The 18,899-nt window shown below is 39.8% G+C and overlaps 1 protein-coding gene across 1 annotated transcript in view; it reads right to left on the reverse strand.

Annotated features, from left to right (window-relative positions):
* Nucleotides 1-1,285: 1,285 nt before the first annotated feature.
* Nucleotides 1,286-18,899, reverse strand: part of PPM1E (protein phosphatase, Mg2+/Mn2+ dependent 1E) — a gene marked incomplete at both ends in the record, with an annotated part of 190,391 nt that continues 172,777 nt past the window's right edge. The window contains 5 exons of the mRNA XM_082861427.1: nt 1,286-2,346; nt 7,328-7,421; nt 7,653-7,796; nt 10,396-10,584; nt 16,902-17,101. Coding sequence (XP_082717553.1) covers nt 1,286-2,346; nt 7,328-7,421; nt 7,653-7,796; nt 10,396-10,584; nt 16,902-17,101 — 1,688 coding nt within the window. The remainder of the gene's footprint in view (nt 2,347-7,327; nt 7,422-7,652; nt 7,797-10,395; nt 10,585-16,901; nt 17,102-18,899) is intronic.

Below are 18,899 nucleotides of genomic sequence, written 5' to 3' on the forward strand. Positions count from 1 at the left end.
GCTGCCTCCCTGAACGAATCTGATTATTAGTTTATTTGCCGCCTCTAGTTGCAGATATGGTTCTGACTTGAAACTGTAGAAATGACAAAAAGCAGACAATTTCAGAGTATCAAATGTAAATAAATATTGAAAAGAGAAACCTGTACTATTTGGTCTGACGCTGCAGGACTCAAATTTACAACTGAACAGAGCTCAGCTGCAGTAATCTGCATTCTCCTTTGCACTTGGCCTCTGGGCTCACTTTAGGCAGTACTTTCAGCCTCTTCCACACCAATTACTTCATTCCCTTGGGGGAAACAATTTTATAGAAGTTAAAACTAATATTTTTCATTCTCCAACACCACTTTTTATTTGATCGTAGTACATGCCTTTGCTGTCTGAACTTTTTTTTTTAAAAAAAAAAGGCAGAAAAAAATAGAAATACTATTTGATTTTCTTTTAAAATGGCAACTTGATTCTAGTATATCTGTACCTGAAATCATCTCCATTAAAGAAGTTTTTTACTCCTGAGATGAAGGTACAGTGGAAAACACATTAGCATCATAGGTTAAAACCAATTGACAGCAGTCTTCTAAAAAATAATAATAATTCCGTCAAAAGCACCATAACAGGTTATGAAACTCCCAAATAGCTACAGCCCTAGGAAATACTTTTTAATTCAAAAAATTTTCATTGTTGGTCTTCTATGTTACAGGAAAAAAATTAGTGAATCTGTTTGACTATATACCACCTCACAAGTCTGAGAATATGACATTTTTACACTAGTTTTCTACTTTCATTGTTACCAGTTAAAACCCATGTGGCTTTTAGCCTTTTACCTACCAAAAAAGGGGAGGGGCTTTCCCTTATAGTCCCCAGTCTTTTGAGGAACATTCCCCAACTAGATCTAATTCTGCATTAAGTTTTCCAGAGATCTATTAGGCACATCAGAACAGATTTCACCTGCTGTGAGATTTCAACACTGTATCTCCTGACTGAAATAACCAACTTGCAAGCTTCCACTAGTGACGTGAAAGGGTCATGGGGTGGGGGTGGTACGTAGGTACAGAGACACGTCACTGGGACCAGGTGTATAATTTTGCTAGTGAAACCGCCAGTACTTTTTATTAGATTGAAAACACTGTAGTGAGTTTCCTAGAGATCTATTTACATTTAAGAGTCGAGCCATCCATGGCTCATAATGAAGCACACAATATTTCAGAAATGTCTACCTTGTTTCTACTCTGATAGTGATGTCTTTACTGGGGGAGAGCTAGCTAGCCTACTTTAAAGAGAAGGTTATTTATTATATTTTAAAACTCCAGGGAAGAGCTGGGTATGGAATAGCATTACTCTTTTTAAGCTTCCCCATCATGTTTTCACTGTACCCTTTCCAACTGTTTTGTCTCCATGGCAGAGAACTTCTTAACATCCTATTTCTCTTCCCACTTCGAATAAGTGAGGACAGGCTAGTGCCTGTTTTGTGGGAAGGCTCTCGAACAGAGAGAAAAGAATAAAACTTTGGATTAAATCTGAATCCGTGCCGCCTCTTTGAGTAGTGGTAGTGTAAACGATACAATCTAGAAACTCTCTTTCCCAGGAATTTGAACCGTTCATTTTCCAACCTAGAACAAACAGGAGACAAGCTCTCCATTCTGCATATCTGCTGCCCTGATGAACCCAAATTAAAAGAAGAGGGAAACTCTCCAGCACCACTCCGTTCAGGCAATGATGATTGAACTGATTTTTTCTCCATTATTAGCTCATTAATAAAATTTGCCTTCTTTGGTGCACCAGGACCAAACCTCTCAACTGGCGGCAAAAACTGGGCACTGTGAGGTTTGCTTGCTTCTATTTGTGTGAGATCTAGGTAGCCTGGGTCTTCCAGCACGTTGACTTGGGACCCTGGGCTCAGGCTAGTTCTATCAGTGAACGAATCCACACGCCCATCATAGCCTAGATCGGCCGGTGCTGAGCACTGGTGCTGAGGCCAAGGGCGTTTGCACTCTCCATGATTCTCCTTATCATCCCCACCATCTTCTTGCCCTCCTTGAAAAGAGTTCTCTGTCCAATCTGATTCCTCACTAACATTTACAGCTTTGTTCATGTCCCTCAGGAATACCACAATAACAGTGATGTTATCACTTGACCCAGCATCACGAGCTGATGCCACTAATTTGTGGGCAACCATGCTGCTGTCTCCATTATTCTCCTTCAAGTGATCAGACACAACTTTCACTGCCTCATCAGGGTTCACGGTGTCATAGAAGCCATCACAGGCCAGAATGAGGTAGTCTTCAGTTCCATCCAGAACAGTAGAGGCAGAATCTGCATCCCCACAGATATATGGCTTATGTTCAGCATCTCCTGTGGGCATTAGAAAATAGGTCAGATTTTGGTTTATCTTGCATGTAAAAACGTTTATGGCCAGCTCAAATGGCCTAAGCAGAGAAGGGTCCTCTGTTGAGGGAACAGTATCAGCAAAGACACAGAGGTAACTGTTAGGGAGTAATTTGTACTTGAATATTGGGTGCTTGGAGTGGCAACAGACTGGAGACCTGGGGCCCAACTAAGCTAGGTTTCTGTCACCAGATTACTGAGATAATTCATCATCTACAGAGCATTCTGGAACTTTCAGATCCAGAGCACTTCCAGATCCCTTGCTTGTTTATATTCGTTGTTTTCCTTTAGTACTTGGAGACAGCCTTAGCAAACAGGTCCTTTGCCTGTTGGGTAACCAAATAACATTACTACAAGGGATACTCATTTACTTCTTTACATAAAAAAACATGGAGTATTGAGCAATAGTTCCTAGTTTAGGGTATCATAATTCACTGGCAAACAGTAGTTTAAAAAAATTTTTTTTTACAAAATGCTTTATCATTCTTAAAGTGGTAGCATATAGCTTAGTGGTTAACAATGCAAGCCCTGGAGTCAGACTGCCTGCATCCGGATCTTAGCACTTGTTACTTACAAACCCTCTTCAATTACTGTCCATTTTATTGTACTAAAACTGAACTATCTGATTAGGGGAAGATAAAATGAAGTTACATATACTTACTTAAACGATGTGGCCATATTGTCACTGTTTCTGATATCTGTTATAGGTTCTCTCCTACCCAAGTAAAGTTCTCTCCAATATTTCACATCCCTGTTTAATCCTCAAATAGGCCCAAAAAGCTCAATGGGAACCCTATGGATAACTCTGCTAGAACCACTGTAGGCCCACATACCCTATCGAGCAGGCTGCATGACGGGACACCCTGAACAACAGATACTTACTTAATATTTAATTACCTGGGTTAGTTTATCTACAAAGTAAGCAACTAGTCTTTTTCACAGACTAAGGTAGCCAGAACCATCTTCCTCAAGTATGGTTTTGATTTCATCAACTTCACTGCTATACTATGGCACCTCCCAGTAGCCTGTTAAAGCTAATTAAAACTTCCAATCAGGCGTCCCTGGTGGCGCAGTGGTTGGGAGTCCGCCTGCCGATGCAGGGGACGTGGGTTCATGCCCCAGTCCGGGAAGATCCCACATGCCACAGAGCGGCTGGGCCTGTGAGCCATGGCCGCTGAGCCTGCGCGTCCGGAGCCTGTGCTCCGCAACGGGAGAGGCCACAACAGTGAGAGGCCCGCATACCGCAAAAAAACCCCAAAAAACAAAACTTCCAATCACTGGGGATTCAGTGTCCTCCACCAATCCACTTTACTAAATTTCCCCATTCCCTACTCCACCTGACTGCATTATTATCATCATTATTTTCTGAATTCCAACTCTAAAAATAAATGTGTTCTGAGTCATACTGTTCCCAAAAATCTTAGTGCTTCAATTAAAAGGCTACTGCAACTGTTAGGTTGGAACAGAACATACAAAGATCTGCACAGAGAAAATGCTGCCAGAATTCTGGCTTTTCACCTGATCTACTGTTGGATGTCAAATTCATGACACTCTGCCCCCAAATTTGGTGGGAGGGCATGACTATCCATTTCATTGTAGAAATGGCAACATCCTTTTGTCTAAAACTTTCTCTCTCCATATGCTAGATAACATATGCCTCTTGTCAACTTTGGATCACAACTCTGAAGGGCTCATGGGGAGAAACAGTTGAAAAGCGTTGTATTTTTAGAGTGTTAAGTGTTATTTACTTTCTAAGCAGAGTTGAACTCTGCTCAGGAGTCCTTTTTCTTTTTTTTTAATTAATTAATTAATTTATTTATTTATGGCTGTGTTGGGTCTTCATTGCTGCGCCCTGGCTTCCTCTAGTTGCGGCGAGCGGGGGCTACTCTTTGTTGCGGTGCATGGGCTTCTCATTGCGGTGGCTTCTCTTGTTGCGGAGCACAGGCTCTAGGCGTGTGTGGGCTCAGTAGTTGTGGCTCACGGGCCCTAGAGCGCAGGCTTAGTAGTTGTGGCGCACAGGCTTAGTTGCTCCGCGGCATGTGGGATCTTCCCGGACCAGGGCTCAAACCTGTGTCCCCTGCATTGGCAGGCAGATTCTTAACCACTGCACCACCAGGGAAGTCCCAGGAGTCCTTTTTCTTGTCCTTATTTAGCCCCTATTTTATTCCATGAGCTTTCCAAATCTTTCTCACATTCTTCAACTCTTTCCAATTAAGTTACTGGATTTTGGTAGATGGCCTAATTTCCTACTTCAAAGAAAATTAAGTTTATCAGGCCCGAATTCCCTCAATTCCTCCCTCCGACTTAAAAAAAAACTTTAGTGATTCACCTATATCCACAACCATTTTCTATTTTCAAAATTCTATGACTTGACCTCTGCAGCATTTGACCCTATTGACTACATACTCCTAGAAACCCCCTTCCCCAGCATCTGTGATACCCCATTTCTATGTCTCTGATCCCTTCCTGATTTTCTTCACTGGCTCCTTCACTTAAAATCACCAAAAATCATTGTGTGCTAAGACTGTGCCAGGCAGGGTTCTAAGTGTGGTGTGTGTATTATGCCATTTAATACAGAAACTCTATGAGTTAGATACTGTTACTATTCCTGCTTTACAAAGGGACAAACAGATACAGAGAAGTGCGGTAAATTTCTCAAGACCCACAGCTGGTAAAGTGGCAGAGCCAAGATACAAACCCAGAGAGCATGACTTCATGTTATTCTACAAGTAATGAGTCTCATCCTTGGTCTCTCTTCACACTAAATATTCCTGGGCAATGTCATCCATTCCTGTAGTTTCAACTAATATATATATACACACACACACACACACAGACACACACACACATATATCACTTCACAGGTTGCTAATATTATTGCCAAAATGGGGTGAATTCCCATATCTCTATCTCTAACTCAGAACTCTGCTCAGGTCCAGATCTGTATTTCCAATTACATATAAATTATCTCTTCCAAGACATCCCACAGGCACCTAGAATATAAAATATGTCCAAAATGAACTCATTATCTGCCCTCCTCCCCACTCCCAAACTGCTGCTGCTGCTTTATTACAAATGTTTTATCGTCTTCTCAGTCACACAAGTCCGGAACCTGGAAGTTAACTTTCCTCTTCCCCCACAAACTGTCGTTTCTGTCTCAGCAATTTATACCCTCCTCTGTATCCCTTTTTTAGCTGTCCTATCTCTGAAACAAGTTGTATCAACAGCCTCCTGAATGACCTCTCATCTAGGCTTTCTACTCTAGTTCGTCTTCCGTAATTATTACAAATATTTATAAATACAAACCTGACCACATGGGCCCTCGTCTTATTCACCTGACAAAGACCAGACACTTAGCCTGGCATTTAAGCCCCTTTGTACTCTGGTGCCAACACTTATCTCTTCCCACTCCCACCCTCTGCCCCAGCCTCCTGCACTTGTCACTGTTCCTAAAACAAGACGTGCCCTTTGAGATGCCCATGTGTTTGTATTTGCCATACCTGGGATGTCCTTCTCTGCATACTATCCTCCATGTCCACTTCAGAAGTCACTTCCTCTATGAAGTCAGCCTGGTTTTCTCTTAGATTGTCACTTATTCAAGGACATTCTTTCCCTGCTTTTCCCCCTTGTGTCATATTTTTAGAAGCAAGAAATGATAAGTATCCTCTAGTATAAAGTTGGTTCTATAACAAGCATTAAAGTTACTTCTAAATACTCGGACAAAGACAGATCAAGAGAAGAGGTCTTTGGTTGGAGTTGTCAAAAATAATTCTATTTGAGGGTGTGTTTTAGAAATCAGAAATTTCTCCCTTTTGGCCTTATTCCAGAGTTCCTAATAACTCCCTCAGTCTAAGGTAAAGCCAGCTCTCAGTTTTTCAAGAGGTACTGCAGAATCTTTGAGCTTCCTCCTTCTCTCTCAGCCTCTGCTGCTCCCATTTGGGCCACTTCACAGCTTGCCAGCACCTTCCCCAAGAGTAGGAGGGACATCACATCAGTGGTGAAACTGAAATCAGTCCTTTGAGATTTTGTTAATGTTCCTGGAATATTTTGGTAATGATAAGCAAAATTTGGGGATTAGACCTCAATTCCATTTGTCCATGTTATCCCTATGTCAAACTACTTCATTTATTTAGGAGGCAGTGACTGAGAACTGCAGTTTATATGCATATATGCATACCACCCATATAGACACATGCACATTGATTTGTTCTTTTTAAAAAAACATAAAGTGGAGCTGAGCCATGAAGCCTAAAGCAACAGACCCAGGTGCAAAAGTGAAACAGACAGAAACAGTACTATAGCCCAATTCTTTGAACTACACCTTTGCATTCTGTCCAAACAGCTTAGCTGTTTACTCTCTCAATTTTAGACAAAGATTTTTATCGACTTCCCCTTCTTTTAAAGAATTTAGGTCCAGGGAAGCAGATTCGCTGAAACCCCAGGGTTATCTGACAAATTACTATATTCCACATATAGTAAAATTAGTTTTCTAATTTTAATATAGTAAAAATTGTTTTCATCTTAAAAGCACATTATTTATGTTATTTTAGAATTCATTGAAAAAATTAAAGATATAAGCAAGGTAAAATATGGGGGGGAAGCTTCTATTTTATGGAAAGTACTGATTTAAGCTAAGTATGACCCAAAATGGAATGAAAATCACTGTGGTTTTAAGCAGATTTGTATGCTAAAGATTAAAGGCTTCCATTAAAAAAAGAAACTTGTAAGAGAACATTTCTTAATATAGTTCTTTTAAGAATGGAATTTATATAAATGAGTAGGTTAAATAATTAATTAAAAGAAGCATTATCCAAATGTTATTTTGAACAGTAATAAGCACTCTGAAAATCTGTTATTTTCTCAGGTTCCCTTGTTGTATCAGATTAATATAAGACAGTGTTCTGGTAAAGGAAGTTTGGAGAAACAAAAATTAATCGGTTTTTCCTACCAATAGCTCTGGAGACCGACAGACTTCCATTCACCCTCCAGGCACCAAACCAGACTACACAACCTCCAAGGGCCTCAATTCGCTGCTTTTCGTCCTGTACAGTAATGTAATAGAAAGAAGCAAATAACTGGATTCAGGATTTATTCATCTACCTTAACAGTAAACAACAGATATAATACTCATCAGCTCCTGGAAAGGGTTCTCTTTATTTTTCCTTTGGAAGGTGGGCATGGTTACTGAGATAATGGTGATAATTATAAGTGAAAATCCGTGACTAGAAGACTGCCTTTGTGGCACGTGCCCTAACAGAACAGACCATACTTACCTCTCTGTCTGGTTTGTGTGGCTTCATTAGTTCAACAGCTTGGCCTTTTCTCACAAGCATAACCTGGGAATCACCTACCCAGGCCACATGTAGCATGTTGCCTCTGATAAAAGTCACCACTCCTGTGGTCCCGCATCTTAAGCTCTGAAAGTAATTTAAATAAGAGTCACTAAAAATAAGTAGACAGCAAATTCTCATTGAGAAGCAATTTATAGGTAATACAAACTTTTCAGTTGGAAGCTAGACTGCTAATAACTCGATTTCACAAATAGCAATTCCCATTTCTCAGTGCATTCTTATGTGCTTGTATGTATTTATATGTGCACACACACATACAGATCCATTTTATCTGTGATGTGCAAGGCAGAGACAATTATCAATTCCATTTTATACACAGGTACTGTGGCAGGTTATGTGACTTGCCCAAGATCAGGTAACTGATTAGAACAGAACTGAAATTTTCTCCCCCTAGTCCAGTGCTAAGCCACTATATCAATCCTTAGAGTAAAGATTTCCATACTCTGGTCTCTGTTTTGTTCGGGGGGGGGGAGTCCTGACTTCACAAAATAACATACAAAGCATCTGGTGTGTACACAACAAATGCTTCCATACTCTGGATATTAAAACAGGAGCCAAGAGATTACATACATTCCCTGGAGTGCTAAGTTGCTTGTACCTTTAAAAAACAAAAATAAAATCTCCTACAATAATTTTAGGGACCTTTGCTTTCAGAACATTGCATAAAAAAACAAACAGCCTGGAATTGCATCACAATAGCTCAGTACCACTGTACTTAATGTACTTGATACTACTGTCCTAAAATGACATCTCCATTTGACATGAGTCACTACCAAACGAGCATGACTTTCTGTTACTAAGGACTTGGCCTAAATTAGAACCAATGCGTCAAGATGGTAGAAGGCCCCTTGTATCCAATAAGAAAACAACTTCTCATTTTCCCTATATAGGGAAAGTTTGTTATAAATCCTCACCCACCAATAAAATGTCTTCCCACACAGAATGTTCAAAACCTCAGCCCCCTGGAACACACGATAAAGACACTTCAGTACATATGCCCCTGAGAGAACAGGAGGCAGGGCTGCTGCACAACAGGAATAGCTACTTTCTTCCCAGCAGTTAGCAGCACATGGAAGCACAAGGAGAAAAGTAACTGCTGAGACAAACCTAAATTATTCACGAGAACTGTTGGCAAGACTAAGAGACACTAGGATCATTGGCAAAGCAAATGAGGTGAACACGGTCAGAAAAAAAAGCCATGATTTTGAGGACACAGAGTTTAAAAGGGATAGGACGGAGGATGAAGAAGACAAGGTGATTCTCTTAGTTTCACGTTCATGATTTACAGATCACCTCTCAGGGGCCAGGTCTTGTCCTCAGTCAGAATGATGACAGCCGGCAGCTCCAAGACAGGCAGAACCAAGCAATGCCGGCCCTCCAAAGACTGGCAAAGTCTGAGGTCAACAACTGTATTTTGTTTTCTAGCCCCACCTCTATTTGCAGACCACAGTGGTTACTATTGTTGGATCTGCATATTAATCTAAACCTGGGGTGCAGGTGGGGAGATAGAGAATATTGCCCTTGCTTAACACCAAGTAGTTCTGAGTTATTGCTTCATTAATTCCAAACCCCACTGTTGCTGTGTAGCATAACTATGAGATCAAAGAAAAAGATTCAGTGATTACCCAGTTCTCTCCAAGTCCATTTCAGAAAGAGTTAATAATGTTTAAGTCATAGGGCAGGAGTCTTATTTTCTGTGTGTATACAATTCTGCAATTACTTTTTAAAATTAAAAGTTATTCTCTTTCTGTTAGTCCCTAGTTGGAAATGAAGATAGAGTCCTGTAGTTAATTGTGTACCAATGCCCAGAATGATAATAGATTAAAATTTTTACTTTTAGATCTTAATTTAGAGCCCCTGTCGTTCATTCAGAGTAAAACCTTAGGTCTGATTAACCGTAAGAAATGAGGACATGAGCTCTGACCTTTCTTCCTGTTAAGAGAAAATCAGTTCAAGGATCATCTAAGGATTTACTCTCTCCAAACAAAACTTTGTTCAAGAGATACACAGCAAAACACTGCCGACCCATTTAGAACCAGCTGTTTCGAGAAATCCCAGCTTCTGTTTCTCTTTTACAGACCACTGTTTTAATCACCATATCCAGATTTTGTCAGCAAAAGTCTGCTTAGAGAGATGGTCCTGATGTGAACCTGACAGGCAATGGTGAATAAGATAAAAGTCACCTGCCAAATCCAGCAGTGGACTGGCTTTCTAGAAAATTATAGCTTGGGAGTTTCTATACAGTACATCTTAGCACCCCACTAAATCTATTCCTAAAGAGAGAGTCAGAACTACAACAATCCAATACTGTGTGTCAAGAATATAGTTTGGGGCTTCCCTGGTGGCGCAGTGGTTGGGAGTCTGCCTGTCGATGCAGGGGACGCGGGTTCGTGCCCCGGTCCGGGAAGATCCCACGTGCCGCGGAGCGGCTGGGCCTGTGAGCCATGGCCGCTGAGCCTGCGCGTCCGGAGCCTGTGCTCCGCAACGGGAGAGGCCACAACAGTGAGAGGCCCGCGTACCGCAAAAAAAAAAAAAAGAATATAGTTTGGAAGAGAGCTTTAAATAATGTCTACCACAAGAGAAAATCCAAAATAGCCTTTTAACCACAGAACAAGTAGATCTCCGCTAATGCATCATGGCTGGAATTTATGTGGAAACGGCATACCTCCCTGGCTGCCTTCTGTACAAACCGCTCGTCAGTGACCCGGAAGGCCCGGCACAGGGCCTCAGCAGGATCATGGGGGAACATCTCCTGGCGTACTAAGTTAACATGCAGGTGAATGGAGGCATAAATGGCAGCGTCCACTCCCCCATGGCCATCAAACACTGCAAAGTAAGCTTGTTCTTCCTGGTCCTGTCAATAGGAACACAGAAACAGTTAAGGGAGTTAGGTATAGCATGACTCAAATGAGCCAGTCCCCCGCACTGCTGCCCATCCTCCTCCACTGCTTTGTCACCCAGATAATGAGACTAAATGTTTCCCTTTTCTGACGTGCCTGATCAAATGCTAAAATACCTGCAACATTAGGGCATCTGTGTTTACACACCAGAACACTGGAACACATCATGCCCAATTAGCTCAGGCTGAAGCGCCCTCTCTCACTGTGAAAGCTGTTGTCTTGTACCATGGAAACCACCTACATACACTGGCTTCAAAGTTGCTGTTACAAGTTGTGGGGAGGGGGAGAAAGAGAAGATATGAGGAGGAATTAAAGCAAAGGCTGTTCTGGATTGAGGATTTTTGTCAAAAGGAAAGTACTTTAATAAAATCAGAAACTGAGAACAATAGGAAATAACTGGCCTTCCAAGCACAAGGCCAATTATGTTAGATTGTTTAAAATACACAGAGAAAATGAGAGCATACACATACTTCTAAACTATATCATCGCCTTCATAAATCATTCATGGTCACACTGTATTCTCACCATAAATAACACAGTCTCGGGCTTCCCTGGTGGCGCAGTGGTTGAGAGCCCGCCTGCCGATGCAGGGGACGCGGGTTCGTGCCCCGGTCCGGGAAGATCCCACATGCCGTGGAGCGGCTGGGCCCGTGAGCCATGGCCGCTGAGCCTGCGCGTCCGGAGCCTGTGCTCCGCGACGGGAGAGGCTGCAGCAGTGAGAGGCCCGCGTACCGCCAAAAAAAATAAATAAATAACACAGTCTCTAAATTGGTTACCCAAACTTGAACCACATCAGATGTCTATGTCTTTACCTAATCCCCTAATTCAAGATGTAACTTCACATTTCCTAGCTCACCCTCTGCTTGAAGCCCTATGGCAACTGCCAGAAGAGAGTCTTCCAAACCTGTGATTTGTCTTGACAATGGAAGCCTAATCACAAGAGTACCTTTAACTCATTAAGTACTTAGTTTTTTCTTTCTCTTCAACTCAAGTGTTTAAATCTCAGCTCTGGCTCACTTAGGAGATCTGTAACTCACTGAACTCTCACTGAGTTCTGGGCTCCTTTTAGGCAACACTATGTAATAATTTTCATTTGGAAGCTTTGACTTCTTCCTTGGGCTCTTGGAGAGTTCAGTTGAGTCCAGGCCCTGTCATTCAAAGTGAATAAAATATACAAAGTAAAGCATATAATTTTCTTGTGCTTGTTTTTTCATCTATTAGGTAGGGATGAGTTGGTATCTCATGGGGATTTGGAAGGACTACTAAAATATACTAAAACAACAGGTATATTTGTGCTTTGAAAAAGTTCTTTTGAAACGAACTATTACATTTACAAAAGTACCAAATATAAATGTCCATAGAGTAACGATACAACCTAATATTATGAAATCTATATCTAATACAGATTATTACAACTAGTTAATTTAGCAATATAATCAAACCATCTATAATGCCACTGAAGATGCCATTGATAAACAGAACTCTTTAGGAAAAAACTCTGACATGTAGAATTTCTACCTTGTACTAAAGAAGTACTCATTTTTCGACAAGGGGGTAATATCCAAACTATATTAAAATATATATAATATGTTAAAAACATTAAATATATAAAATATAAATATATTTATATATATATATATATATATATAAATAGTTCATACGAGTCAATATCAAAAAAACCCAAATAACCCAATCAAAAAAAATGGGCAGAAGACCTGAACAGACATTTTTCCAAAGAAGATACACAGATGACTAACAGGCATATGAAAAGACGATCAACATCGCTAATTATCAGAGAAATGCAACTCAAAAGAACAAAGAGATATCACCTCACACCTATCTGAATGGCCATCATCAGGAAGAACACAAGTAACAAATGCTGGAGAGAATGTAGAGAAAAGGGAACCTCCTACACTGTTGATGGGAATGTAAATTGATGCAGCCACTGTGGAAAACAATATGGATGTTCCTCAAAAAACTAAAAATAGAACTACCGTATGATCCAGCAATTCCATTCCTGGGTATATATCCAGAAAAAACAAAAACACTAATTCAAAAAGATACATGCGCCTCAATGTTCACAGCAGCACTATTTACAATTGCCAAGATAAGGAAACAAGCCAAGTGTCCATCAATAGATGAGTGGATAAAGAAGATGTGAAATAGATATATATTATCCAGCCATAAAAAAGAAATTCTGCCATTTGCAGCAACGCAGATAGACCTAGAGAATATTTATGCTTAGTGAAATAAGTCAAACAGGGAAAGACAAACACTATGTGATATCGCTTATATGTAGAATCTAAAAAATAAACCAAACAAACGTATATAATAAAACAGAAGCAGACTCACACATATAGAAAACAAACTAGTGGTTACCAGTGGGGAGTGGGAAGAGGGGAGGGGTGAGATAGGGATATAGGATTCGGAGATATAAACTACTGTGTATAAAATAAATAAGCAACAAGGATATATTATATAGTACAGGGAATTATAGCCATTATTCTTCTAATAACTTTTAATGGAACATAATCTGTAAAACTACTGAATCATTATGCTGTACACTTGAAACACATTATAATGTAAATCAGCTATACTTCAATTTTTTAAAAAGGGATAAAGAGATGTGGTGTGTATGTATACACATACACACACACACAAAATAGAATAGTACTCAGCCATAAAAAAGAATGTAATTTTGCTATTTGCAACAACATGGATAGACTTGGAGGGCATTAGGTTTAGTGAAACAAGTCAGACAGAGAAAGACAAATACTGCATGTTATCACTTGTATGTGCAATCTAAATAAAAGAAATGAATATAGCAAAATGGAAATAGGCTCACAGATACAGAGAACAAACTAGTGGTTACCAAGGGGAGAGGGAAGTGGGGGCAATGTAAGGGTAGGGGATTAAGAGACACAAATGACTATATATAAAATAAATAAGCTACAAGGATATAATGTATAGCACAGGGAATACAGCCAATATTTTATAATAACTTTAAATGGACTATAATCTATAAAAATTTTGAATCACTATATTGCACACCTGAAACTAATTATAAATCAAAATACCTCAATAAAAAATTCTTATTTAAAATAAATAGCAGTAAATTCTTTTTAATGTACTCATTTTTAAATAGCTCAATTGGCAGGATAAGGGTAAAATTGAAAAACTGCATGTCCAAGCAGTTTTTTTGGTTTTGGGGTTTTTTTGAATTTTTGAATTTTATTTATTTTTTTATACAGCAGGTTCTTATTAGTTATCCATTTTATACAGATTAGTGTATATATGTCAATCCCAATCTCCCAATTCATCCAAGCAGTTTTTAAATGATGAGTGGGCTGATATGGGATCATCACAAAGAGGAAGAGGGCAATAATAGCTTTATGTGGGCATGAGAATGTAACTTTAAACAATGTGAGATTGGTGAGGAGATTCTTAAACAATATAACATCAGGAGAAACAAAGGAGCCAAGTGGATCTCTTTAAAAAAAATACTGATGTCTTCCCTGTTATAAAGATAATGTATGTCTATGGAAGCAACTTAAATGTCCATCGACAGAGGAATGAATAAAGAAGATGTGGTATGTGTGTGAGTGTTGTGTGTAATGGAATATTACTCAGCCGTAAAAAAAAGAATGAAATAATGCCATTTGCAGCAACATAGATGGGCCTAGAGATTATCATACTAAGTGAAGTAAGTCAGACAGAAAGACAAATACCATATATCACTTATATGTAGAATCTAAAATATGACACAAATGAACTTATTTATGAAACAGAAACAGACTCACAGACATAGAAAACAAACTTATGGTTACCAAAGGGGAAAGTGGGTGGGGAAAAATAAACTAGGAGGTTGGGACTAGCAGATACAAACTAAAATACATAAAACTGATAAACAACAAGGTCCTACTGTTTAGCACAGGGAACTATATTCAATACCCTATAATAAGGCATAATGGAAAAGAATGTGAAAAAGAATATATATATGTATTCTTCAGAATACATATATATATATATATATATATTTATATAAAATAACTGAATCACCTTGCTGTACACCAGAAACTAACACAACACTGTAAATCAACTGTACTTCAGTTTTTAAAAAAAGATAATGTATGTTTACTTGGACTAATAAGAAGTGTACAGAAGGAAATAAATATCTCTAATCCCACCATCCACAGATAACCAGTCTTTTTTCTATAAATGTAAATTTTTAATAAAATAAAATTAGAATCATAATGTACATAAAATTTTATATCCTGCTTTTTGTTATTTGCCTTATCATTAGCATTTCCCCCAAGTCATTAAGTATTTAAATGGATAAGTACTAATACATCTTACGAGCATATCATAGTAATCATTTCCTATATATGACTTAGATCATTTCCAGTTTTTTATTATTGACTATGTTGTGTAAAACATTTATGTCAAACAAAACATGTAAGAATTTCCTGCATTTCTTTTACCTTCTAAAAGTAAAAGTGAAATTATCGGGTTTCCCTGGTGGCGCAGTGGTTAAGAATCCACCTGCCAATGCAGGGGACACGGGTTCGCGCCCTGGGCCAGGAAGATCCCACTTGCCACAGAGCAACTAAGCCCATGCGCCATGACTACTGAGCCTGCGCTCTAGAGCCCGTGAGCCACAACTACTGAAGCCTGTGAGCCTAGAGCCTGTGCTCCACAACAAGAGAAACCACCGCAATGAGACGCCTGCACACCACAACGAAGAGTAGCCCCCGCTCGCCGCAACTAGAGAAAGCCCGTGCGCAGCAATGAAGACCCAATGCAGCCAAAATTAAATACATAAAATATTTTTTTTTAAAAAGTGAAATTATCAAATCAAAGGGTGTGAGGGGCTTCCCTGGTGGTGCAGTGGTTAAGAATCCGCCTGCCAATGCAGGGGACACGGGTTCGAGCCCTGGTCCGGGAAGATCCCACATGCCGTGGAGCAGCTAAGCCCATGCGCCACAACTACTGAAGCCCGTGCGCCTAGAGCCTGTGCTCCGCAACAAGAGAAGCCACCGCAATGAGAAGCCCGCGAAGCCGGCAAACCAAAACGAAGAGCAGCCCCCGCTCGCCGCAACTAGAGAAAGCCCATGCGCAGCCAAAAATAAATAAATAAATAAATTTAAAAAGGGTGTGAAAATTTATAAGGGTCTAAATATGTGTTCCCAAATTGCCCTCAAGGTCTGTTTCACTACAGCAAAGTGCTCCTTTCTGAGTGAGGCCTTTGGGTTGATTTTTGAGGCAAAATGAAAACCAACCAGGTCAACAAACGGCCGTGATGCCCTCAAACCTGAGTATAATCTTCAAGTGGGTGCAGTGGTTTAAGGGCTGTTTATCACAGTACAGCCTTTAGGGGTTACATTTGCAGGCGTGTGGTATTAGCTGATCTTTCTTGTAACGTAAGCACCAATTACCAGCCCACCATCACTGCTTATCAGACCTTGACAGTCAGCTAAAATTTAAAGTTAGCTGCTAAATGAAGGAAACAGTGTGCTTTGTATAAATCACTACATTGTAATTTTTAAGTTATGGACTTGAGTGAGGAAAAGCGGCAAGTGACAGGCATAGGAAACAAACCTACATCTGTTTGCATTAACATAATAGAAAAAAAAGAGGAAGATAAGAAAATGGTTATTAAATTGACAAGGCTCATATGATCCAATTTGTCAGTCACAGAGATTCATGAAATGCAATTCCAGCTACTTTCCTACCTCAGAAACCAAGATTTAAAAAGTAAAGTCACATGAGATCCGAAAACTGTCTTAGTCTTAAATTTATTCTTTTATGTTTGTGTTTTGTGTTGCTTCAGAAACATAGTAATGTGGGAACTTAATAGACAACGTTTGATTATACTATAGAAATAGGTTCCTTTTAAAAACAGCTTTATTGAGATATAACAGCTTTCTTTTTTGTTCATATGTTTCTAGAATGTCTCTGGAAGGTTACACAAGGTCTGGTCACTTTGCTTGCCTCCGTGGAGGGGATATGAAGTGTCTGAGAGACAAGGATAAGAGAGGGGTTTTTATTTTCCAATTCTAAACCATGTGAATGCATTACCGATTCAAAATAACGTAAAACAGTTCCTTTCCTTTCAACTAATGGAAGCAAATTTGTGCCACTTTGCCCTTAGTCCTATTCGAACCTATCAGAGATATTACTACAGCATATCAGAAGTTCTCTCGGTAGAAAACAGGCCTGTGGTGGTGTTTTGCTTTCCAAATCTCACTGACACTTCAGAAGTGCCCTTTACCTCTAGGTTGAAGAGCATATTAAAGTCAGGAATGCAGACATGTTTGTCCTCCATTTTCCTGCGCATGTTTTTGATGGCATGGATTGATGTCTCATAATAAAGCTGGGGTCTCCTGCGGAGAGGGAAGTCTTTCACCCAGCTGCAGCAAATCTCGTGTAGTTTACTGAAGACAGAACGGGCCAATTTCACTGTCTCAATCTCTGTGAAAGAAACAGAAACCCCCAGTGAAGACCCTTGTAAAACTGCTTTTCACTTGCCTGCTTGGTAAAGACCAAAGTAGGTCACCTTGGTCAAGCTCCTCCTTAATAGAAGAAGTTCCTCCTTCTCAAGAGAAGTGAAATGTTGCTGCTGAAGAGAGAAAATGACAACCTATCTAGCAGAAAACCATCAGCCAGCAGCTGCCACTAAGATATCCTTATGTCATGAGGAGGAAACCTCTGAGCAGGGCTGATCTATTCCTAGGCTGGAGTTCTTCCAGCCGGTGAAGTGCTCTGGCAACACCATCTAGTTCAGAGCACTGCTGTTTGGCTGCCAAGGTTATCATCTGGAAACCCAAGCCCCCTGTGCTTAGAAGAATGACTGAAATATGAACAGTGGTCATCCAACTAATTGGAATATGAGAGCCTTATGGAAACAGGCCGTTCATTTGTAAACAACAGGGATAAGAAGAGTTTACTTTGGTCACCATTTGTCTCAAGTCTCTGTCTTCCTGACCTTTTCCTTTACCTCACTCCAGTTCCCTTACTTTTCTTTGCTGTAACTGATGATAATTCAGAACTAAATTATATATTTTTGTTATCTGATGTATTTTTACATTAAAGTGGTAGGCAATAGCTTAAATAGTTTAACCAAGAGGTTAACAAATGAGTCTAAAAGTTTGATATTTCTCTAAGGAAAACATGCTTACATTCTGTCTATGTGTATAACCCTAGACAGAAGAAAGGAGATAGCAATCAGACGATTCTTCACCCTAGACTATTAAGTCTACTACTTGACCCATTAAGTGGAGTAGACTAAGCTCACTTCTGAGGCTCCCTTGCATCCCTCAGTGGATGGACAGGTGTGTAAGCCTTTCAAGCAACACTGAATAGTACTGAAGAGACTGTATCTCACATCATCTCCACTCAAGCGGTCCTCTACTCAAATTGCAGCTGTTGAAATAACCAAGGGAAGATTAGGTTATCTCAGGCCAGTATTTTAGAGGGTCCCCCTACATCCCAAGTAAAAAAATTTAGAATTCTCCAAAAAAAATTTTTTTTTAACTTTACTCAATCAGATATAGCTTGACAGCCTGAGAAAACGTGTGCCAGACTGGCACACATGTTGCACATACCTCTTCTGATCTAGAGCACAAATCTCAAAGAAGAGAGATTACGTGTTCTAGAATGGTCTGGGAACTTAGACTCCCATTTCTTTATTCTTTACCCTGCTGTTGCCTTAATCTGTAACTTTACCTGTTTTCTTATTCAGAATTCTTCTTTCAGTGACTATACTCAGAAATCTGGTCTCAAGGTTTTTGTTGCTTTTCTTTTTCTCATTAACATAGTACAGGGTGGCAAACCATGTTTGTGACTTTGTCCCCTTTGACATTTTTATATAACCGAAAGTCAAGGGTACATTTGAAAGAGAAAAGAAGTTCAAAGAGCATGCACAACCTGAGGAGGTGTGTATAAGAGGGAAAAACTGAGGCCAGTAGACAACCCAACATTTAGCAACTCCAATCTTTCTGTTTGTTTGTTTAAAGCACCAGTTACCAGAGACTGTCTCTTTCAGCCAGCAATTACCTATTTGTATCTCTCCAACCCATCTGGTCTCTGCAACAGCATATCCCCCCAAATCCAGACCCTACATTTGGGTGTGCATTTGACTCAATCACAACAGAAGACTGCAAAACAATAAGTGAATTCAGAAACTTTGAGGGAGCATGGGGTGGGGTGAAACAAATAACTGATATTAACTACCAGGATAGTTCCCAGATTCCCAGATAATAATATAAAA

The sequence above is a fragment of the Leucopleurus acutus genome, assembly GCF_964270905.1.
Source record: "Leucopleurus acutus genome assembly, chromosome: 19".
In the NCBI taxonomy this organism is placed as follows: Eukaryota; Metazoa; Chordata; class Mammalia; order Artiodactyla; family Delphinidae; genus Leucopleurus; species Leucopleurus acutus.